The 24,084-nt window shown below is 65.2% G+C and overlaps 1 protein-coding gene across 1 annotated transcript; it reads right to left on the reverse strand.

The window, feature by feature from the left end:
• Positions 1–344: 344 nt before the first annotated feature.
• On the reverse strand, positions 345–23,430 carry ADGRA2 (adhesion G protein-coupled receptor A2). The gene is made up of 19 exons (XM_054225030.1): positions 23,191–23,430; positions 15,251–15,322; positions 10,780–10,851; positions 10,601–10,672; positions 10,168–10,239; positions 9,893–10,056; positions 9,603–9,816; positions 8,910–9,074; positions 8,127–8,328; positions 7,876–8,025; positions 7,579–7,740; positions 6,698–6,907; positions 6,406–6,607; positions 5,941–6,149; positions 5,679–5,806; positions 4,557–4,680; positions 4,269–4,414; positions 4,001–4,090; positions 345–3,719 (listed from the first exon to the last, which is right to left on the reverse strand). Exons 1-19 carry the CDS (start codon positions 23,406–23,408, stop codon positions 2,519–2,521), a joined length of 3,873 nt encoding a protein of 1,290 aa, XP_054081005.1. The 5' UTR covers positions 23,409–23,430; the 3' UTR covers positions 345–2,518.
• Between the last annotated feature and the right edge of the window lie 654 nt (positions 23,431–24,084).

A 24,084-nucleotide genomic window follows, 5' to 3' on the forward strand; every position in this document is an offset into this window, starting at 1 on the left:
CAATGCAGCCTCTGGTAAAAGGTGTTTTGGTGCATCCCAGTCCTGCGGGGCAGCGCCATGAGCGATTCTGGTGAGTCTGTGGACTTACGCGGGGGGGGATGCCCAGGGGAAGGTCGCCAGCACCTTCACTGCTGCTGGTTTTCCGCAGCGCTGCTCCAGCTTCTCCGGGGCCGTCTCACCTTCTTGTGCTTCACCTCCTTCAGCAGAACGGGTTTGGGAGTGTCAGGGAGACCCCTTAACCTGCTGAGAGAAAAATGCCCCGTCCTTGGTTAAATAAGGGCTGTGAAGCTGCTGGAAATCGTGGCAAAGGCACAGCTTCGGCTGGTGTGTTCGGGGCTGCCGGCTGTTCACGGCCGCGTGCTGCTCACTCGACACCACGCCGCCCTCTCCGTGCCCAGGGCCCTGTTGTATTTGACCGCAAAGTCTGTGAGAAACAACAGGAGATCTCGGCGGATTGGCAAATCTTTAATATATTAAACAAAACATATCTGCTAGAAACATTCTATTTATATAAAAATGCAAAAAAGACCCCTTTAAAGACATTTCTTTGGCATACTTTCCCCTCCCTCCCCCACGTATATTGCAAGAAGCTCTCTGTTGATATGTCATTTGCTTGTAATGTAAACAGACAAAAAAAAAAGTGTAATTAATAATACAAAGCTTTTTATATAATACTGTCACAGTGCAGCAAGCATATATATAACAACTCGGCATCAGCACGACCGTGTAGGCTGCGGTATCGACAAGAAGGATTTAAATTGTATTAAACACCAGGCGCAGTGAAAACGTGGTTTATGTCGGTTGGGCAGAGAGGCGGAGGCAGGCGGGGAGCGGCAGAAGCGTGTTAAGCCCAGGGGTGCCCCAGCCCTGTGGGGTGTGCGGGTTCCGAAGGGGAGACAAATCCACCACTAAGTGCTTTTTTACTCCACTGGCTCGTGGCTCCCTCTCCCCACCGGCCCCTGCCCGGTCCCGGCGACCCCGCAGGAGGTAGCTGAATAATTAAACCCATTTGCACGCAGGAGAAAAAGAAAAACGGAGGCAGGAGGAGGCTGGAAAGGGCAGAGGAGGCACCAGGCTCCCATCCCGCCTCCGCTGCATCGCTCTTACAGCCGGGCTCGACGCCGGACGAGGGGGTGAAACGCAGCCCCGTCCAGAGGCAGCGGGTAGAGCTGTGGGGTACCCGCATGGGGATGGGGGGGACACCTCCTCTCCTTCTAGGAAACCTTCACGACCTGGCAGGGGACAGGTACCCCAGAGCCTGCCACTGCCTGCAGTGTGCCTTCTTTAGCTGCACGCTAGGGGAAAAAAAAAAAGGGGGGGGACACGACTTGTTTTGAAATGGGGAAAAATAAGTGCTTATCCAAGTTCCGGCTCTTTGAACGCATCACGTGAACTGTCCAAGGAAGGGCCCTAATTAATTGGCATCATTCTCCCACTATCCCAGGAATGGCCCCCGCTCCCCGGTGCTCTCCGGTCGTCTTATACGAGTGCGAGGCCGGTAGCCGGGGGGATTTCTCTGCCTTCCTAAGAGCAAACCCAAGCATTTTCTGAGCGTGCGCCCCTGGGTTAAGGCCGAGGACCTGCTCGGGGTCTCCATCCCAGCTCGGCTCTTTGGTGCTTTAGCAGAGAGGGTCAGTGGGCTCCGGCTCCGCCAGCCCACCCCATTGCATAGCTTACGCCTCGGGGGGCTCGGGAGCCCTTTCTGGCCGTGATTTTAGTGTCTGGCGTTAAAACAGTGCAGACAAATCGCCTCGCCTGGGAGCTGAGGCTCCTCTTACCTTGTGCTTGCTTTGCAATATGGCTTTTACTTGGGCGGCCGCGTAACCCGCGGGGCCGAACGCTGGCGTCTGACACAACGCAGATAGATAGAAAAAAACTTTTGCGTGTAAAAACATTTCAGACAGAGAAGCTGCCCTCTGACTCGCTCAGAAGCAGCTTGCTCAGGCTGGGGGGCGGGGGGGAGGGGTCACACAGGCATCGGCGCTGCGGTGCCTGTACGGAAAGGGCACTTGGTGTGGTCCCTCGGCGGGAATATTGCAGTCGTGGCACGAGCGGGCTATTGCCAAAGCGCCCGGGGACTCGCCCGCTCCCGGAGAACACTGCTTGGTAACGAGGCACTTGCATCGCTTCCTGATCTGTCTATACATATATACATTCAATAATATAGCTTTGAAAAATAGACATTTGTTTCCTCTGTATATTATAAAATAGCATTTAGGATCAGTCTTGAGTGACGTGCAGGAGCCATCGAAGCGCGGCTGCAGCTGGGGGCTGCGGCAGAGCCAGGGCTGCCTTTCGCCTCGAGCCCCCGCCGCTGCCACGGGACGCTTTGAGCCTCCTCGGAGGGGGACGGGAGGGGCCCAGCATCGCCCTCCGCCCGGGCTGAGCCGCAGCCCCCGGCCGCGCCGCCCGTCCCCACTAGTGCACGTGGCCATTCCCGCAGCGTCACCTCCTCGCAGACGCTCTGGCCGTGGCTCCCGGCGGAAAAATGCTGCAGCCGTCGGGTCCTTCCCCACCTTTACACGGTGGTTTCGCTCTTCCAGAGGCCGGTCTTCATCCCGGCCACGCTGTCGGCGCCGGCCAGGTTGATGTCATACTTGCTGCCCTTGAGGCCGCCGTTGTGGCTGGCCACGTTGAGCGGGTAGGAGCGTCGCTTCGCCTCCTTCTCGGCGGCGTTGCTTTGCCGCAGGTTGTCCCTGCTGGCGCTCCTCCGGCGAGCCTCGGCGAAGTCGGGCGCCCGCCGGCCGCCGTCGCTGCCTTCCGAGTGGCTGGGCGCCGTCTCCCCGTCCTGGGGCAGCCGCAGCCCCGGGCGGCCGCTGCCCACGGGGCTGTTCCGGCCGCTGTGGTAGCTCTCGGAGTGGCTGTTGTGGAGGCTCCCGCTCTCGCTGGAGGGATGCTCCGAGGAGGGGCCCCGCAGCATTTTCAAGCGGTGGTGCTTCCCGTCCCGGCACTGCTTAGTTCTGCCCCGGTGGTTCCTGCGGCTGTGGAGGTTGCTGGCGTGCCTGCCGGCACCCGCCGTCTTCCCGTCGGTGGGGTCCGGCTCCGGGCGAGCGTCCGCCTGGCTCTGGGCTACCTGCAGGTTGGTGAGCTTGCAGCGGCCCCCGGCCGAGCCGGCGCTGCTGGGCGAGGAGGAGGAGGAGGCGCCGGAGCGAGCCGCCTCCGGGTCGCAGCTGATGAAGACCTGCGAGCCGTCCTCCGGCGCCAGCCCGGGGTGGACATATGCCTGCATGGGCAGCGCGTTCCTGTAGGAGGGGCAGCAGGAGAACCAGGAGCTGAGGACGTCCCGGCGCCGCACGCAGTGGTGGACGAAGATGAAGAGCCCCAGCGCCACAGCGGTGATACCGTAGAGGCAGCTGAAGACGATGTTCAGGTACCAGCGCTGGGACACGGCCATGGCGCCGAACGTCCACAGGGCGACGTACAAGGCGTGGGTGGTCACCAGCGCCCAGAATTGCACCTGCAGAGAGTAGACGCCATCCGCCTCGGGGCAGGGCGGCCCCGAGTTCAGCGTGACCGAGATGGACCCGGAGTCTGTCAGGAGGTCCCCGGCACCCCCCAGCCGCAGCGGCGGCTCCAGCGGCTCGGGGACGTCTTTCCGGCGTGATGGTCGGCACTGAAGACTGAGCCCGGCGCAGAGGAAGTAAATCCAGGTGACGAGCAAGATGAAAGCCACGGGGACGTAGAAAGCCCCCAGGCTGGGCCGCCACACCAGCCAGCAGCTGTACGGGAGGAAAGGGGCTCTGAGCTGGGTGCCCGCGGCGCCGCGCAGCCCGCGGCCATGCGTCGTGGCACTGTGACGCTCGGCATCGCTGCCCCGGAGGGACAGGGCGGGCTCGGTGGCAGCCTGGCGGTTGTTTTCCCAATACATGGACTGCCTTGGGAAAGGTCTCAGCAGCCTTTCCCGGGCTTGCCCGGATCCCTGGCACTGCTGGTGCCCCTGCCCAGGCTGGGGGGAGGCAGCCCCTTTGGGGAGGAGGGATGGCGGAGCAGGGACACTTACTAGGGGTTGTTGTCGTGGTAGTTGTGGATGTTGACGGCCGCCGTGATCCCACAGATGATGAGGGGGATCCCGCCGGCGATCAGGTAGAACCTGCATGGGGGGGGACACGGTGTCACCGCGCACCCGGAGCGAGCCCTGGGGACGGCATGGCACGGCTGCCGGGGGGGACGGGCTGGTATGGCAGGGCAAGTCCTGGCCCAGCCTCTGGACCAGGGAAGCTGCCCCGGCTCCCCGTGGGGCTGGGGCGAGGGGAAGGGGGGGTTCGTACCGCAGCATGGGTCTGGGGGCCGGCTGGGACGCGTCCCCGTCTGGCTGCCGCGGCACCTTCCAGGTGGCCTCCTTGTAGAGCACTCTGGCTTTCACCGCCATCCACAGCAGCGTGGAGAGGGAGGAGTAGTGCAAGATGATGCCCACCTGCAGGAGAGAGGCCATGGTCGCGAATGGGGGGCTGCAGACACGGCTGCGTCCCCGCCGGTCACCATCCTGGGGTCTCGGCAGGGCGGAACCTCACCGTGCCGGGCTCTGCGGTGGCCGTCCCCTCTCCCCCGGTACCTACCGCTTGGCAGACGATCAGGTAGCCGGTGAGGGTGATGCCTCCGGCGAAGACGGCGGCCGTCATGGCGATGTGGAAGCAGAGGTTAAGCAGCATGTGCCAGCCCTTCCGCGGGACGAGAATGGTGCTGGAAGAGGCACAACGGGCGCCTGTCAGCTCCGGCCCGGCCCCGAGCGGGACATTTATAGTCATTGGCGGCGGGTGAGAGAGCCGCAGCCTGCACTCGTCCTGCCTCCGCTGCTGCGGGAGGATGCTCTGACACAGCCGGTCCCCGGCCGGGCGACGGAGCGGAGCTGCTAAAAGCCCACAAGTGCATCCATGTGGGCAAAGGACTTCTCGTAGCTGCTGGCCGGGCTGCCAGCAGGGAGCCACCGGTGCCGGGACGCGGAGACGGGACCCGGCTCAGGTTGTTCCTGCCGCTGGCTGGGCAGCATCACGTTCCCACACCGGCTGCGGGGCCATAGCGCTGCCCGGCTTTGCTGGGGTTTGCGTCACTCAGAGCAACAGGAATGGCTTGGCCTTGCATTTATCTAAGTAAGTACTTGTTCAGCCTTGGAGATAATAATTATTATTGGGTTCTTCCAACTGGGAAGTAGTTAGATGTGGACTGATAGCGTTGCTTGGCTTTAATTAATACTGGTTTCACTTACCATAAATTCGCTTGCTGTTAACACTGGTTTCACTTACCCTAAGTTGAATGGCTTGGCCTTGTACGTACCTCATTAAGTAAGTAAGTATTTGACATAATAATTACTGTTGGGTTCTCCCAAACAGGTGGCAGCTCCATGGGGGCGGATGGTGGTGTTTGAGCTCTTGTTAGTCTTTGTTTCACTTCTAGTAAGGGGAACGGTTTGGCCTTAGGTGCATCTCATTAAGTGCTTGCTAAGCGTGAAATGTAATATTATTTCTGAGATAATAAAATTATTTCTGAGAAAGAGATAATAGAGGTTGTCCAACAATGCTGCTTGACTTTGTGTGTCACTCGTGGTAAGGGGAATGGTTCGGCTTTATATTTATCTTATTAAGCACTTGGTAGACATAATACTTATTATGGGGTTCTTCCTGAGAAATAGGTAACGGATTTAGCCAACAGCCCCTCCAACCGCCCCCGCGGCGCTGGCTCACCCGTGGTTGACGATGTAGGTGATGATGGTGGTGAAGAGGCAGAGCAGCAGCACGGCGGTGCAGGTGTACATGGCGGGGTGCAGCACCTCCGCGGCGCCCCGCGCCTCGCTGGGGAAACCGCTCAGCTCCTGCAGCGCACACCACGGCCCGTCGGTCCCCGCCTCACCCGTCCCTGTCCCACCTCACCCCCCCCGGACCCCCCCAGGGCTCCGCACCCCCCCAGGAGAGCTTCCCAACCCCCCTCCGGCTCAACCCCACCTACCATGAGCACGGCCACGTTGCTGAGGTGCCGGCAGTGCAGGGAGGTGACGTTGGGCTCCCGGGCCGCCAGCTGGCAGCCCTCGGCGCTCCAGCCCCCCATGCCCCCCAGCACCTCGAAGTTCCAGTACGCGGCCACCGGGTCTGCGCCCTCCCCGGGGTGTCGCAGCGACACGGCCACTGGCTCCGACAGGTTTCCCACTCCGCAGCCGTCTGCAGCAACAGAGAATCCTGCTCAGCAGGACAACAGCCACCCCTCCGCCTGCACCCCCAAAGGGGGCTGGGCACGGGGGACCCCCCCCACCGCATCCCACGGGCACGTTGCCACCTCCCCATGAGGACCCCCAGGGATGGCTTTGCCCCTGCGGGAGCACCAGGGCAGCACCAAGAGCCCCACGGAGCTCCATCCCCCAAGAAAAGCCCCACACGGGGCACCCCAAGTCCCCCCCCCGCAACAGGCAGCCCTTACAGGTCCCGGCGTAGATGACCGGCGTGGCCACGCTGCGGCGTTTGCCGTCGTCGGCCAGGCGGGAGGAGTTGCCCGTGCTGCAGAAGAGCTTGCCGTTGCGGAAGACCAGCAGCTGGAGCTTGCAGTCGGCCATCGGCGCGGCCGGGACGGGGCTGGCGAAGAGGCTGGGGGGCAGCTGGATGGAGGCCAGGGCGATGCTGTTCTGCGGGCGCACGGTCACCGGTGAGCAGGGGACGACCCCCCCCCCCTGCCCGCCTGCCCCGGTACCCGCCATGCCCTGTCTGACCCCTACCTTGATGTGGAAGCTGGTCAGGGAGACATTGGGGCGCCCCGTGGTGCAGCGCAGCCTCAGCTGCTGGTCGGGCATGGGCTCGGCCCCCCGCTCGGCCGGGGGGGGACGCCCAGCCGGGCCCCCGTCCCGCCGCTGGAAAGCCACGCAGCTCAGCCCCACGTAGCTCTCGGGCTTCACCACGTACGCCTCGAAGGCGATGTTGCGTGAGTTCTGCCAGGCACAGCGGGGCGGCCGTCAGCTCTGGCACGGCCAGAGACCCCCCTGGCATGGGCAGAGACCCCCCCCAGCATGGGCAGAGAACCCCCCCAGCATGGGCAGAGAACCCCTGGTTCAGGCAGAGACCCCCCAGCATGGGCAGAGAACCCCTGGTTCAAGCAGAGACCCCCCTGGCATGGCCACAGACCCCCAGCGTGGGCAGAGACACCCCCTGGCATGGGCAGGGACCCCCAGCATGGGCAGAGACCCTCCCAGAATGGGCAGAGAACCCCTGTCACAGGCAGAGACACCCAGCACTGGCCGAGAGACCCTCTGGCATGGGCAGAGACCCCCAGCATGGGCAGAGACACCCCCTGGCATGAGCAGAGACACCCCCTGGTACAGGCAGGGACCCCCAGCATGGGCAGAGACCCTCCCAGAATGGGCAGAGACTCCCAGCATGGGCAGAGAGACCCTCTGGCACGGGCAGACACCCCCCCAGCATGTGCAGACCCCCAGCATGTGCAGAGACCCCCTCATCATGGGCACAGACCCCCTGTCACAGGAAGAGACCCCCCCAGAGAAATCTCCTGGCACAGGCAGAGGCCCCACACCAGCAGCCCAACGCCCTCCTCCTGCCCCCTCAGCCCCCCATCTCCAGGCAGCCCCCCCTTGCCCCCGCTCACCACCGCCATGTGCTGGGAGTTGCTGCTGAGCGTGTGGGCGGCGATCTTCTCCAGGGAGCGGACGATGCTGGTGCACGCCTTCTCCTCCTTCTGCGACATCCACAGGATGTGGTCGTCCACCAGCATGATGTTGCTGGCCATCTCCACGATCACGTCCGTCAGCTGCGAGGACAGCAAGCGGCTCCGCAAAGAGCTACCGCCGTCCCCGGCGGCAAACACCCCGATTCATGCTTTTCCGCCCCAAAAAGTAACCAGCGGGGGCTGGGGCAAGCAAGGGACGGGAGCAGAGCTCATTACCTGCTTGATCTGGTCCACGTAGCCGATAAACTTCTCTATCATCTGGGCCACGTAGAGGACATCAACCATGTCGGAGAAGTTGGCTGCCTCGGCCGTGTAGACGCGGAGCTGGTGAGCCAGGGTCAGGGCGTTGGAGGCGTTGATGGGCATCTGCAGAACGGCACGGCCACGGAGGCGGGGGGACGGTCACCGGCTGCGCCAGACCCACCCCCCCGGCACGGCCGACGTTCCTCCCCGGTGCCCCGTCTCACCAGCACGAAGGTGTAGAGGACGCGGGTGATGTCGTTGGTGTAGAGGCAGTGGGAGTAGTCGCCCTCCTCCCAGCGCCCGGCGCGGTCGCAGCGCCGCCATGCCTGCTTCTCCGCCCCCGCGCCCGCGCCCGCCGGCCCCGCGGCAAAGGGGTACTGCAGGCAGGGCTGGAAGGCGGTGATGCCAGCCAGGGTGCGGGGCCACCTGAGGGTGTTGACACACGGTGACCGCGGGGCCCTCGCCACCAGCAGCAGCTCCCCCCCTCAACCTGCTCCCCCCACGCAGACCCTGCCCAGCACCACGCCACGACCCCCATGTCCCCCCAACAAGCCCCTGACGCTCCGGGGGGGCTGAGAGTGATGCTCCCCAGAAATCTTCCCCCCGCCTCAGTCCCGCATCCCACTCGGCTCAGCACAGCACAGAGGGAAGCAGCGGGTGGGGGCGAGGGGGCGGCACTGCTAATTTAAGCCACATTGACTGTACCAGTAATTTATATTCCGTAACGGCCCCGCCGGGGTTACGGCGGGCGCCCGGAGCCTTTCGTCTCGTGCCAGAGAAATTCCAACACCTCTGCTGCTGGAGCCGGGCTGCGCCGCCGCCACGGGAAGCCCTTCAAAGGCGCTCGCGTTCCCTGCGGCCGCTAATCGCTACCAGACGCCCGGTCACCTGCGGCGAGCCCCCCGGCCCGGCACGCACCACTCACGCTGTACGTGGCACACGCCACGCGCACCCCCGTCCCGCCGCCATGGCACCCACCCCCCGGCCAGGCCACCGCCGGTCCCCACCTGAAGTCCCCGCGGTTGTTGGTGACCCGCTCGGCAGGGCAGTAGGACGCGGAGGTCTCCAGCACCACGATCTCCACCTTCTTGCTGACGTTGCCCTGGGAGGTGGAGACAGCGCATTCCCACTCGCCGTTGGCCGAGACGTGGATGTTGGAGAGGATGAGCTCGCTGCAGGCAGAGGGGACGGGCTGGCACGGTGGGTCTGCCCCACAGCGAACCCACAGCAGCGATCCCCCAAGCTTGGGGGCACGGGGACACACACCATGAAGTGCAGGAGGTGCCCACACTTGGCATCCCACCCATGGCACGTGGTACCCACAAACCAGCAAGCCCTGTGGCTACGAGTGTCCGTTCCCATCCCTGTCTCCATGTCCATCCCATCTCCATCCTTGTCCTGGTCCCATCTCCATCCCAGTCCCCAGCCCCATCCCATCTCCATCCTTGTCCCAGTCTCATCTCTATTGCTATTGCCACCTCATCTCCATCCCTGTCCCCATCCCATCTCCATCACTGTCCCCATCCCATCTCCATCCCTGTCCCAGCCTCCATCTCCAGCCCCATCTCCATCACTGTCCCATCCTATCTCCATCCCTGTTCCCATCTCCATCATTGTCCCCATCCCATTGTCATCCCTGTCCCCATTCCCATCTCTATCCCTGTCCCCATCACATCTCTATCCCCGTTCCCATCCCTGACCTGGTAATGAAGGTGCAGTCATGGATGAGGCTCTCCTCCACGATGACGCCCGTCCGCTCGTCCTCCTCCACCAGCTCCCGGTTGTGGTACCATCGGATCTGGGTGCTGTTGTCCAGGTAGGTGGCGGTGCACTGGAAGGGCAGTCGGTCGCCCTGGAAAACCACCTGGCGCAGCGACGGGATGAGGTGGTGGGTGTGCAGCTCCGGGGCGCCCGCTGCGGGGGACACAGCCGGCGGGGTGAGCCCGCGCCCCCGCCCGCCGCCGCCGCCCCCGCCCCGGCCCCGGCTCACCGCAGCGGAGCTGGCTGTCCCGCGCGCTGCGCAGGGGGAAGGCGTGGAGGTGCCGGGGGTAGACGCACACCGTCCGCTCCGAGATCTGCGCCGAGCGGTTGCGAGCCCAGGGCAGCACCCAGCGCAGGTTGCAGTCGCACGTCAGGTACTCGGTGGCGAAGTCCCTGCAAGGGCCGGTGTCATGGGGGTCCCGCAGGGAAGGGGACACGCCACCAGCCCCGAGACCCTCTGGCAGGGACCCCTCTGGGTGCTGAAATCCCGGGGCACAAACTCACACGACTTTCAGGGAGGGGAGTTCGTCAAAGACGCCGGGTGGGAGACTGGAGAAAATGTTCCCGGACATGTTCCTGCAGGACAGGAGAGAAAGGCGGAATGGAGGGGACCGGGGATGGAGGGGACTGGAGACCTGCCGGGAGTGTGAACACCTCCCGGGCCTCTCGCTGTGCCTGCACACCCCACCATGGCACCTGACGAGGGTGGGCATGGGGCAGGCACAGCCTAACGAGCCCCCAGGCTGGCTGGAGGCATGTGGCATGGGGAAGGAGCCCTCGGGATGCGGTACAGGGAAGGAGCCCTTGGGATGTGGCAGGGGGAAGCCCTGGGATGCAAAACCACCAGCGATGCCCCGGGGGGCACAGGACAGCCCCGGGAGCTCCTCTCGAGGCCAGGGGACAGGGCCGGCCAGGGTGTCCCCAGGGAGCTACTTACAGCCTGAGGAGGTTGGGGAGCCCCTGGAAGACGCTGGCGCTCAGGCAGCCGATGCGGTTGTTGGAGAGGTCCCTGCAAGGCAAGCGGAGGGGCCGTCAGGGCTGGGGTGGACACCCCGCTGTCCCCGTTTCCCCCCGCCCGGCCCCGGGGGCTCCCTGGGGGGCTGCGCCAGCACTTACAGACGCTTCAGCTCGGGGAGGCCGAGGAAGGCGCCCGGCTGGACCGTGCTGATCAGGTTGTTCTTCAGGTCCCTGCGGGGAGACAGACACAGAGCTCAGATTGTGCAGCAGGGACCCCGGGATGCGTCCTCTGCCCCGTCTGCAGGAGACCCAGCGCAGTGGGGACAGGGGCACGCGTGCACCCCAATCCCCCCCCGGATTCCAGTGTGGGTTCCTCGGCAGCCCCAGGCGCTGCAAAACCCTGCATGGGAGCCTCATTAGCAGCTTTCCATCCCATTTCCCTCTCGTTATCTCTCCAAAGGGCGCAGGGAAGGCGTGAGGCTCCCCGCTGCTCACGGGGGGGGACGCCAGCCCCTCTGCCCACTCCGAGCGCGGCCCGCGGAGCATCACCTGCTGGTGGTGACCGCTGTCCCCTCCGGCACATTGTTTCCGGAGCAGCCCTATCCCGGCGGGTTATCTCCTACGTGTGGGATAAGAGCGTGCTGCAACTGCCAGCGTGGCCCCAAAAGGGCCTTGTGGCCCGCAGGAAGCTCGTTTGGGTTATTAGCCTGATTGGAGGCACGTATCTAATCAGAGGCAAGTCAGGCGTGCGCCGGTGCGGGGTGGCTGCCGTCACGGCGGGGAGTACCGGCGGCATCGGCCACTCCGTCCAGCCCCGGGGACCAGTGAGGCGGCTCCTGCCGAGCACCGGCGCTGGCTGGGAGAGGAAATGGGATCCATATGGCAATGCCGTGTTTATTTATAGCAGTCTCCACGGTGCTCATCGCTGGGGCGCCTGCTGCTCTGCGTGCGGCCCCGGGGACACCCCATGAGCCACAGCCCTCGTTTCAAAGCCACAAGCTGGCAGTCGTGGCACAAAGACCTGGGGTGCAGGCAGGCGCGGGGGTCCCCCCGGTGAAATGCGAGGGGCCACGCAGGGAGAAGAAACCAGGGCGACGCTGCCTGCACGCCATGGCCACGCAGACACAATTTGCTTCCAGACTAAAACTCACACACGTGGCTTCTGGGGGTCCCCGGCTGATCCCGAACGGGCAGGGCTCGGTGTGGGGGCGCACGGCCCCAGGGAAGGGAAACGCAGTGTGACACCTTCCCAGCCGGCAGCGTCCCAGCCCCGCTCGGCCAACGGAACTCTGCCCACACCTGCCTTCCCCGGTCTCCCCCGACAGGTATAAGCATGTCCTGCCGGCTCCAGTGGCTGGGTGCCTGGCTGGCTGTGCAGGCAGGGGTGCAGGCAGGCAGGCAGCGGTACAGGCAGGGGTGCAGACAGGTGTGCAGGCAGTGGTATAGGCAGGCATACAGGCAGCGGTACAGGCAGGGGTGCAGACAGGCATACAGGCAGTGGTGCAGGCAGGGGTGCAGGCAGGCATACAGGCAGTGGTATAGGCAGCGGTGCAGGCAGGGTTGCAGGCAGGGGTGCAGGCAGGGATGCAGGCAGCAGTGCAGGCAGGCATGCAGGCAGCGGTACAGGCAGGGATGCAGGCAGGTGTGCAGGCAGGCAGGTGTGCAGGCAGTGGTACAGGCAGGCATGCAGGCAGCGGTGCAGGCAGGCGTGTAGGCAGGCATGCAGGCAGCGGTGCAGGCAGGGATGCAGGCAGCAGTGCAGGCAGGGATGCAGGCAGCAGTGCAGGCAGGCAGGTGTGCAGGCAGTGGTGCAGGCAGGGGTGCAGGCGGAGGTGCAGGCAGCAGTACAGGCAGGGGTACAGGCAGCGGTGCAGGCAAGCAGGTGTGAGGGCAGCAGTACAGGCAGGCATGCAGGCAGCGGTACAGGCAGGCAGGAGTGCAGGCAGGGGTGCACCGGGTCCAGGTGAGCAGCGGTGCTGAAGGAACAGCTCCACTCACCTGCCCCGCCAGCGCCGACACCCCCTGCTCCGACACCCCCTGCACCGACACCCCCTGCTCCGACCACCCCCTGCACCGACACCCCCTGCACCAACACCCGTCCTGCAAACACCCATCCTGCAAACACCCGTCCGAACACACCCGTCCAAACACACCCATCCTACAAACACCCTGGGACACCATCCACACCAGCCCCACTCCCTGCCGGGGGCCAACAGAGGTCCGCGGGGACCCCCCACAACCCAGACACCCACCCAGCACAGCCCGCAGTGATTGGGGACGCAGAAGCCAAAACACGTCCCACGGCCAAAACTCAGCGCTCCCGGCTCTGGCCAGGGCGCAGTCGGGGGCTGCAGGGGACCACTGCCAGGGATGGGACCCGCCAGGGACTGTGCTGGGACCGGGGGCTCGCAGCCAGCCCCGCGCATGGCCTGGCGTGGAGCCTTCTTTGCTCAATCACTTCCTCCCCACTGGCCGGGGGCCGGGGCTGCTGCTGCTGATTTACGATAAGGCTCTTCTCTCCGCACCACGGTTGTTTGCCTTCGTGTTTCCGCTGGTCCCAAAGCTCTCCTCCCCCTGCCCCGGCGGGGTGACATGCTGCAGGCACCAGAGCCGTCAGCAGCACCGTGCCACGTCTGCTCGGGGACCCCGATGCCACCATGCGCACGTGGGGACGCTGCAAAGCAACCGCCTCCTGCCCCAAGGCAGCAAGCCCTGGCACAGAGGGCCTGATCCAGCCCAGTGCAGACCCCAGGAGCCCAGCACCCCAGGGCTGAGCCTGCAGCCACACCAGCAGCGCCCGCCGCAGCCCAGTGTAGGTGGACAGAGGGACAGACTCCATCCCCGTCACCGCCGTCACCCGACCGAGCCCCCTCGCAGCCCCGAGGGGGGAAGCGCTGGCCCCGGCGGAGGGCAGGACATTCCCAAGCGGGGCTGTGCTAATGAGCGCGGCTGCCCCGGCTGCATACCGGCCCCGCTCAGACTCATTAATCTCATTACGCCGCTACAAATCACTGGAGATGCCAAGCTGCAAAGCCCGGAGGGGTGGTGGTACCCGAGGGCACCCCACACGCCACCGAGACCTCGTGAATGGCTCCTCCCCAACGTGGTGGGACACCAAAACACCCACGGCAAGCAGCCAGGGTGGGCAGGGGTCCCACAAGCCCCAGGATGAGAAGCGAGGGGCCCCCGCCACGCCAGCGCAGTCCCTCCACGGGGCACGTCCGTGCCGCGGCCACAGACCGACCCGATGAAAACAATTAGGGGTCCTGTCGAGGGCAATCAGGCGCGGCGCGACGCTGGCCAGCCCAAGATGGGGGAGCACTGCCCAGGGCCCCCCCGCCCACGCTGGCGCTCCCCATCTGACCCACGCGGGGCTTCAGCACGGCAGAGAGGAGCGGGAGGTGACGCGGAGCGGCTGCTCTCCCAGGGCACAGGGACTCTTAGGGGGACGCCAGGGCTGCAGAGCTGCGGTCCCCCCGGGTGCCGGCCGCCCCAGCTGCCCCCTGCCCGCACGCACGTTCATCCCTCCCGTTAATGAGAGCCCGGTGCCAGCCGCGGGAGGAGGTGACCCCACGCCTGTTACCGCACTGGGGAGGACTCGCCCACGTGGGACTGCAGGGACGCTAGGTCCCCACGGTGACTGCTTCCCGCTCACCCCGAAAACAGTCCCACAGGGATTTCCACGGCTTTACAAGCCAAAAAGCCAGTGTACCAGGCACTGCCTGCGCCCCAGCCGCAGTGCCCTGCCCCAGGCACCCGGCATCCCGGGGTGCCTGCACCCCACCCCAGCCCCTGCACCCCACGCTGTGCCCGGGGGTGGGCACCCCCCGAGGCCGTGTGCCCCAGAGCAATGCCACCAGCGGGCACAGCCCACCCCGGGCTCCGCTGTGAGCTGGGGCAGGTGCACGGCATGTAACTCGAACAAGATCCCCGTTAATAAATGCTTCCTCGTTTGGGCTAACGAAAGGCAGGTGGCGCGGGTCCCACCGCCCCTGGGGGACCATGCGGTGTGGGGCAGGGACCCGAGGGAAGGGGACCCCACAACCGCAGCCCCACAACCACAGCACCATGTGCCGCAGAGGATGCCCAGTGCAGAGGTGGGCACGGGGCACGGTGCCCGTGGCCACCGTCACATCGGGCGAGATCCGGCAGTGGGAGCCCACCCGGCCCCACTCGGCGTAGGAATGTGCGAGACCCTCGCGGGGAACAAAACGCCCTCAGTGCGCCGGTCCCCGCTCCTGCATACCTACAGATCAAACCCATATGGGGGCCATAAATCTCCCCTTATTACAGCTCCCTCCATAGAGATGCCTTTCATGGAGAGATAAGAAAGTTGACTTTGTTCGGGGGGACAATGTCGCTTTTCATACTGGCCCCCACGGAGCGCAGCCCCCCTGGTGCCTCCCGCCCCAGCGCAGCTCCCGGGGTCCCCGGTTTGCCCGCGGGTGCCGGTGGCAAACCCTGCACCCTAGTGCCGGCCCCGATGCGGCACCCGGGAGGGACGTGGGGAGCAGGACGCACACGGTGCTGCCAGCACCCGCCCCGCTGACACCCCCATGGAAGCCCTGCCTGCACCCCGCTGCTGCCCACCCCTCCGGCCCCGACCCCCAGCCGCCTGCCGGGCACTCACAGCTTCTCCAGCGCCCGCAGCCCGAAGAAGGAGCCGTTCTCCAGCAGCGTGATCTTGTTGTTACTCAGCAGCCTGCGGGAAGAGCAGAGGGAGAGGGGCAGCCCCGTTACTCGACTTGCCGGCAGCCCCGGCCGTGCCACGGGGGTGGTGGCGGCGACGTTGAAGGCTCAGGGACAGGCTGGCACGGCCGGGGTGGGGACATGGGATGCAATGGCCACACTGGGATGCCAAGTGTGGTCCACATGCATGGCAGCACTGGGCTGGAGGTGCCCAGGGCATCGCTCCTGTCCCTGGGCCTGGGTGCAAGGAGCTGCACGTGCCAGGGACGAGATCCCCACCCCAGCACCCACACCGAGAGGGCACCCTGAGGACCTGGAGCCAGGACAGGACCATACAGCACCCCCAGCTCTTGCCCCCCACCAGCCACAGCCATCCCAGGAGCCTCCCAGTGCTGAGATTTTATCCCAAAATAAACAACTTTGCTGGTACAAAGGGGCCCTGCGTGGCGACAGGAGAGGGAGGGAAGGCACAAGCACCCGCCAGTTCAGCCAGGAGCTCATTAAAGCGTGTCAGTGGCAATTAGCAGAGCCAGCCCCTGGCCTGGGGATGGGAGCTGGCTCTCGGGGACCAGCGGTGCTTCCCCGGCACCAGTGATGCTCCCGCCAGCAAACGGGATCCAAAAGCCAGGGGGGCAGCCTGGAGCTTGGCCGAGGAGAGGCGCGGGGAAAAAAGGGCTCATTGAGGGCCGGAGCCGGGGGTGTTTACCCACGGGCGGGCTCTGCAGCCGGGCTGAATGGCGGCTGTGTGCTCCACAGCCCCGGCCCCTCTGGACACCCAGCCGTCACCGGCCGCGCTCGGCTCACCCTGGCCGAGCTCCCGCGTCGGGGCTGCCCGGGAAGCGGCGGGAGCGGGACCCGGATCGGGGGGCTTCATCGCGGCAGGGGTGGCTCCAAACCCCCGAAGGGTGATGGGGAGGGAAGGGCTGGGGGGCAGCCCCCCCACCCGGGGCCGCATCCTGTGCTAATGAGGAGCGGAGGCGGCCGGTGACCCCACCAGCCTGAAAATTGCTTCCACACGCTGGCGGCCAGAGCCACATCTTGCCCTTTCCTCCCCGCGGGGACCCCGCTGTGACAGGGCTCAGCGAGCCCCAGCACAGCGGCAGCGAGCCCCGGTGCCGGCCAGCGGTGGGCTCAGCCCCGGCAGCCTGCCCGGAGCAGGGGGGGGCAGCAGGGATGCTCCCGGAGCAGCATCCCTCCTGGAGCAGCCCCGTGGCACCCTTCCATCCCCTCTCACGGCATCGGTGGGGGCTGTTGCTCAAGGGTGCGCCCGCCTCAAGGGCTACAGAAGGTTTTAATTCCAGCAGCGGCAGATTTCACAACCCAGCAAAGCTCCGCAGGCTGCGCACTCATGGGGGGACCTCGGGGGCTCCCTGCTAAAGCTGGGGTGAGCAGAACCCCCTGGCTTGGGGTCTGAGCTGGGGCACACGCTGGACCCTGCCGAAACAGCCCGTGGCGCTGCATGAGCTGAAAATGCAGAAATTAGAGGAGTGCAGGAGATTCCCATCTTGGACCTCCCGTGTTTGCTCCCACGCCCTGGCCCAGGGTGGTAGGGGGTCCCCAGCACGGCCAAGGGGCAGGGGGGAGCCGGTCACCCCGGGCAAGCCGGACCGGGGCTACAACCGTGGACATGCAGGGAGCAGGCACCCAGCTGCCTGCACCGGGGGGACGGGGCTCCGGAGAGCTGCCCCCAGCCCCCCCAGGGCCGAGCCCCGCGCTGGGGATGCTCAGTTTGCTCATGGACCCCCGGCACCATCCGCGCCTCCGCCATAAACCCAGAACTCCCCGCCTTCAAAGGCAACGCTCCCCGACGGGCTCGGCCTCCCCTCTCATCTGCAGCCAGGCCACCGGGCCGGCAACCCGTCAGCCACGGCTGGGAACGAGCCACGGACACCCTCCCCACAGCCAGCTGGGGCCAAGGGCAAAGCCACCCCCGGAGCCACCGGCCCCCTGGGACCTGCCATCGGGAGCACGGGAACGGCCAGGACCCCGGCACGGCGGCACTGCCCGGCACAGGGTCTGCCCTTCCTCAAGGAAAAGATGTCCTCACCCAAAATGGGTGTTTGGCACCAGAAAATTACGCTGACAGTGACGATTTGACTGAAAGTTTTCTTCCTGATAGAACGTATTCTGGGTAGCGATCCCGGCTCATTTTTTCCCCGTCCTGTAGAAACCAGCGGGGTCGCGCTCCCCCGTAACAACTCACATCCTCAGACACGGTTTTATTTTGTTTTCTCTAGTTTTATGGATATTATGTTCCAAAATGTTTTCTGTTTTTTTTTTTTTCCAGGAAGTTCACGTCAGGCTCCACGGGACTTTCCGGCCCCACGCAGTCGCCGGCACTGTCCCCTCACAGGAGATTAACTGAGAAACCCCCAAATACGATGGGATAAGTGTCCCCGAGAGGCCACCCCGACCCAGCACACGGGGGTCACGGGCGAGCAGCGGGGCCCCATGCTGGGACCCCCCCTCGGCACCGGGGCTGGACCCAAACCCCTCGGCCGATTTCAAGCCCCGAGAGCCGCCCTTGCTCTTGCACCCAGCCAGGAGCCGGGATCGATGGGGTGGGAAGTGGATGGAGGGCGGGAAGGGAATCCCGCTGCTCCCCAATCTCCCCTTCTCACCATGGCCACGGCGGCTCTTGCTGCCGGCGGGCTGGGGAAGACGCCGGGCAAGCTCCCTGACGGCTCGCCGAGGTCCGTGCGGGGCTGGGGGTGCAGAGGGGACGCGGTGCCCCCACGTCCCAGCCGTCCGCAGGCTTGGCAGGGCATGAAAGCACAGCTGTGCTCCTCCGGAGCCGCCGCTCGGCCGTGCCTTGGCTCCGGTCCACGCTGGGACTCCTCACCTCGGCACCGCCGGCAAATGCCGCGGCGAGAGGTACCCCCCAACCCCGCAGTGCGGTGGCAAGGGCTGGGGACCCCGCGGACACCCCCAGCCCTCGACGCCCGGCCACCCTCGTGCTGCTCCAGCATCCTCCTGCCCCGCGGCGCCTTCGTCCCGCCCGGCCGTCCCAAGACCCTCTGGCATCGCGGAGCGTGGGCAGGCGGGTGGCTCCCGTCGCCTGCCAGGGGATGGCCCTGCCACCGGGACGATAATCGGCTAATTGAGAGGTGGCTGGAAAAGTCCCTCCAGACAATGCAGGCATTAAGGACCAGAGCGTCGAGTCAAAGGGAAACAACGGGGGGATGCGTGGCGGCGACGGGAGCCCCCCAAGGGGCATCCTCCCATCCCGGGGGGATTCAGCCTTGGAAGGCGTGCAGCATCCTCACTCCATCCCGCCCGCGCCGGGGCTCTGGGAGCTCGGAGCCCTGGAGGCTGCAGGCAGGGAGATAGAGATCCCTTCTTCTTTTTTTTTCCTTTTTTTTTTTTTTTTCATCTCAAAAAGAGGAGCCAAAAGTGAAAAAAAACAAGATTGTTTTTTCAAGCGTGCTGGAATCCACTTGGATAAATAACAGCTCCAGAAACTGGGCTGCTGAAACAATAAACTTCCTCTGGACCCAACCAAAAAAGGATGCGGGGAGATGGTGGCTCCCCGGCCGGGCAGGGGCACGGCAGCGGCGTGGAGCTTCCTCGGGGGGGGCCGCGGTGGGGGCGGGGAGCCCGGCTATGCTTTGCTCTCCGAGTGCATTAATTCAAAGCATATGCTGGCGGCAGATCCAGCGCGGGCTGCGCCCCGAGCAGAGCCCGCTGCTTCGCAGAGGGATTTTTTAGGAAGAGAAAAGAGGGGCCCCAGGGCTGGCAAGAGGTGCTGAGGGCTGCGGCGCCGCGACGGGGTCTGGGGGGGGGGCAGCATCCCAGAGGGGGGACCCCGGAACTCCGAAGGGGCTGGAGACCCCCCGACACGGCCGGGGATGCCCCCTCCCCGCTTCGTTCGGGCTCCCGGGGGCTCTTCCCCTCCCCGCGACGTGCCCGGGGCGTTGCCTCCAGCCTGGCGTCACGCCGGGCTATTTCGGATGGTGAAAATTATTGTTCCAACCCTCGGCTTTTGTTAGCACAGGAAAAATCAGCCCCGGAGAGAGGGCAAAACCTCCAGAGCTGGCGCGGGGCCGGGATGCTCCCAAGCACCGGGCAGCACTGCGACCCGCAGCCCCTGGGAAAACCGGACCCGCAGCCCAATAAATAACAAATAAAAAGCTGAAAAAGGTTAGGGAAAGAAACCATCTGCAGGGCCCAGGATAAACCGGCCTCGGAGAGGGGAGTTCAAGTAGAACTGGAAATTGGTCATAAGTCAAAGCCCTCTATTCCCTGCAGACAATCTGTAATTTCGGTGCAATCAAGCTGTGCACATAAATGAGGCCTGGGCTGGGATTCCACATCTGGAAGAGGTTTGGGCTCCCGCCCGTGTGACAGCGGGGCCGGCCGCGGCCGGCGTGGCTATCTGGGTCTCGTTAGGGATACAGTGCTTTTTCCATTAGGCGATTAGTACAGGGGTCAGCGGGAGGGGGAGGGAATTAAAGCCTTGTTAATACGCGTCTGCGGAGCCCCGGCACCTCACAGCTGTGCCGGAGGGATGTCCCCGAGAGGTGACAAAGCCCCCAGCCCCAAACCACGGGGAGACGGCAGTCCCCCCAGGACGGAGGGGCCAGGCAAAGGGCTCTGCTGAGACAGCCGCAGCCGGGCGAGCCGTGCAGGGCTATGAGCCAAGAAGGGGTGACCACACCAGCCATTAGGGTTGGCAATCCTCCTCCCTCCCCACGACGAGCCGGGGGGCGAGAATTAACCTCCAGGTATAAAAACGGGGCGGGTGTCAGAGAGCACACGCCTTGTCCCGGCTGCTGGGGTGGCACGGGGACGTCGCACCCCTGCGAGCATCGTCCCCCTTGCCAGACCCCACGTGTGTCCCCACGCAGCTCCCTGCGCCTGCGCCCCCATGAAGGCAGCGCTTCCGCCTGCACCGGCACCCGCCAGGTCTCCCCACAGCGGGAGTTCCTCAGCCACAACCGGGGGGACACGGCCGGGACAGCTGTAGATATTTAGGCAAGAAGCGAGGTACCCCATCTCCCTGTCCCGCCACCATCCCACAGCTCAAGGGGCTGCAGCGCCAGGGTCCCGGGGGTCATATCTAGCGCCAGGACGGAGCAGGGCCACCGGTTCCCAGCACCTCCAGCCACGCTGGGTTTGTTCCCCGCCACCGCCGCTTCCCCACATGGAGTTAATTTCTGCAGCTCCACATCTGCGGGCGCTGCCGGGGCTCCGGCTTCGCTCCCTCCCGAAGCAGCGAGCCCTGCGAGGCGCCCAGGGAAGGGACAAGCTGCCACGTCCCCCAGGACGCCCAGCCGAGCCCGGCATGTCCCCGGGGCCGCAGGCATCCCTCGTCCCCTGCTCTGCCCGTCCACAGGCTGCGATGGCAGCAAGCGTTTCTCAAGCGCGGGGGGGTAAATACGCAGCAGCTGTCGCGGCTGCAGCCTTGGATTCCTCAGCGCAGGCCTAATAATTAAAGATAAATAAAGAAGCAAACCAAGAGTGTGGGAAAAAAGCCAAGCGAGAGACGGCGTGAGGGACCCGCAGGGCGGCAGACCTCCTCCGGCCCCCCCGCGCATCCCCGGCCATCGCCAGGGCAGCCGGAGCTGTGGCCGGGACAGCAGCGGTCCCACCCCACAGCCTGCCCCCGCGCCCAGCATCGTTAGCACTAACGCACACCCGCTTCCAGGCCAGCCCAGACGAAAACTAGACCAGGGCTCTGCTTTTTAGTGTTTTTCTGCACAAAACACACCCTGTGTTTCCTGCGACTGGGGCAACACGGATGATGCTGAGCATCCCTGGGGGCACAGTCGGGACCTGAGCATCCCGGAGGGCACGGACGGGACCTGAGCATCCTGGGGGGCATGGATGGGACCTGAGCATCCTGGGGGGCATGGATGGGACCTGCGCATCCCCGGGGCACGGACGGGACCTGCGCATCCTGGGGGCACACAGAGGAGCCCCACTCGGACCCGTCTCACCCACGGGGCTCAAAATCAGGCTGTCCCCAGTGGGGTGTCCCCCAAGGCATGTGCAGCCCTTGCCATGTGCCCAGGCCCCGCTGCCTCCTCCGCTCCCTGCCCGCACCCCAGTGGCTCCAGGAGACGCTCCCGAAGCCGGAGCCTCTGGTTTTGATTGTTCCATCTGGAAAGGGTTTAGAATAAATCATGTTTACTGCGCAAGAGCAGAGCCCAGGGTCACCGCATATTTGTAGGTTTCTGCCTACGCCTGTAGGTTTTGTGTCACGTTTTAGTGGGATCGTGTGATGCCCTAATGCCTCTGCACGGTCATCCCGGCTCCTCCAAGGGAGCCGACCCCGGCATGGCTGGCTCCAAACGCCCCTGTCCCACTGGGCATGGCCCCCCCTCGGCCGCTCCGCCGGCACGGGGCTCCGCTTGTGCACACCACTGGGGTAACGCTCCCTCACACTGGAAAAAGCACCAGAGCAGGCAATTAATCAGATGCTTTTCCCAAAACAAATTGACAAAGGACTGAGAAGTCTCTGCGGGTATTTACAAGGGGGTGATGTATAAAAATGGGCCGTAGGAGGAAAGAAGTGAAGAGCAAAACCTGGCCGAGGGAGAGAGCGACCAGAGAGCCCAACCTCCACCTGCCCAGTGCCCCCCACCACGGGGAAGCTCAGGACAAACCCAGTGCTGCTGCTCCAGGACGATTTACGCTTTTTTTATCGCACCCACCACCCTTCAGACCCTGCTCGTGGCACCCGCGCAGCACAGGCACGGTTCACGATGTGGGGGACGGCGGCATCAGCTGGGTCGCCTTCGCAGCCACCCCATTTTCACAACGTGGACATCGCCACCCCGAAACGAAGCCCCGCGGCAGCCAGCGACACGGCACACGGGAACCGGGAGATGCTTTAGGCACAGCAGAAACTCCAGCATGGGAGTGGACACGTGGCCAAGCAGGCTTGAGCACGTAAGAGCGATAGGACCAGGAGCGCCGCAGCCCCCAGCCCAGCCCCAATTCTCCGCAGCGCCCAAGAAAACCCACCCGAGGAGCTGAAGGTGGCGAGCCGAGGCCGTGGGCACGCAGGGCCACCCTCCTGGGACGACACTCGAGGCGAAGGCGACCTTCCCTCCAGCAACTGCGCTGCCGGCCCTGCCCTCCAAACCAGATTTTAATTCAAACGTCTCCTGCGGAGTTATAAATAAACCCTGCAATCTGCTGCTGCAGCGAGCGGGCGCAACGGCTGCCAACGCCGGCCGAAACCTCCCCGGGACCGAGGGGGAAGCTTTTAGGAAGCAGCTTCAGACCCTTCGCGCAAACCCAAAACCCACTTACTGCCCCCGATCTGTCTTCAGCAAATATTTCCAGTAAGAGCCTTGGCTTTCAAACAAAAACATCCTCCCCAGCACTCAGGCAGCAAGCGCCGCGGAGGGAAGCGTGGAGAAGGAGCCCGTTTCCTGGATTTCCAGCTCACGTCCACACTTTAAACCCGTGCTGCCGCCGCGCCGTGGGTAGAGCGGGTCCTTTCCGTTATTCTATAGCCGCAACATCCCGCTTTAATGCGATTTACACAGCGTTACGCAGAACCGAGAAATGCTTCTGTGGGTACAGATTCGCTTATTAAGTAAGTGAGTGAAAAAATAAGTGAAAAAAAGGATCTGTTCGTACTGTGCTGCCCGACACGGCGGGAATTTACCCCCGCCGGCACCCGGGGGCGCGGTACCCGCGCCGTGGGGTGGTGCTGGGGGGTCTCCCGCTCCCCTGGGGCCGCTCGGCGCCACCCGCGCCCGGGCTCCCGCCCCTCTCACGGCGTCCCGGTGCAGCAGATGCCCGGCCGGAGCGGCCCGGGGGGGGATGCCCGGGGCCGGGGACCGATGGTCGGGATCGGGGACGGATTCCCTGGTCCGGGGACCGATGCCCGGGGCGGGGGACCGATGTTCGGGTCGCGGTACTCACAGCGTGGCGGTGCCGTCGGGCAGCAGCCGGGGCTCGGGCGGCACCGGGAGCCCCCCGCCGCTGCAGACCACCCTCCGTCGGGGGGCGGCGGGGCCGCCGGGCGCCTTGGCCCGCTCCGCCGAGCACTTGCAGCCCAGGCTCTGCACCGGGCAGCTCCGCGCCGCCCCCCCGCCGCTCAGCGCCGCCGCCAGCAGCACCAGCGCCGCCGCCCGCCGCATGGCCCCGGCCCCGGGCCACGGGCTCCGGGCTCCGGCTCCGCGCCCGCCGCCGCCCCGCTCCCCGGGGCGGCTCCGGCGGCGCCGCCTCCCCCGGCTCCGCCGCCGGCCCTGGCACCTCCCCCGGCCCGCCCCGGCCCGCCCCGCCCCGGCCACGGCCCCGCCGACGGCATCGGCTCCGCTGCCCCCGTGGGAGAGGGCTGGAGTTCCCCGTGGTCCGGGGCTGGAGCGCGGGGGGGGTCCTGGAAAGCTGGAGCCTGCCCGGGAGAGTCAGAGTCACAGAATGGTTTGGGTTGGAAGGGACCCTAAAGCCCCCCCAGTGCCACCCCCTGCCCTGGGCAGGGACACCTCCCACTAGCCCAGGTTGCTCCAAGCCCCGGCCAACCTGGCCTTGAACCCCTCCAGGGATGGGGCAGCCACAGCTTCTCTGGGCAACCTGGGCCAGGGGCTCACCCCCCTCACAGCAAACAATTCCTTCCCCAGATCTCATCTCAATCTCCCCTCTGTCAGTGTAAAACCCTTCCCCCTCGTCCCATGGCTCCCCTCCCTGCTCCAGAGTCCCTCCCCGGCTTTCCTGGAGCCCCTTTAGGGACTGGAAGGGGCTCCAAGGTCTCCCTGGAGCCTTCTCTCCTCCAGGCTGAACCCCCCCAGCTCTCTCAGCCTGTCCCCACAGCAGAGG

The sequence above is a fragment of the Rissa tridactyla genome, chromosome 20 (genome assembly GCF_028500815.1).
Source record: "Rissa tridactyla isolate bRisTri1 chromosome 20, bRisTri1.patW.cur.20221130, whole genome shotgun sequence".
NCBI lineage: Eukaryota > Metazoa > Chordata > Aves > Charadriiformes > Laridae > Rissa > Rissa tridactyla.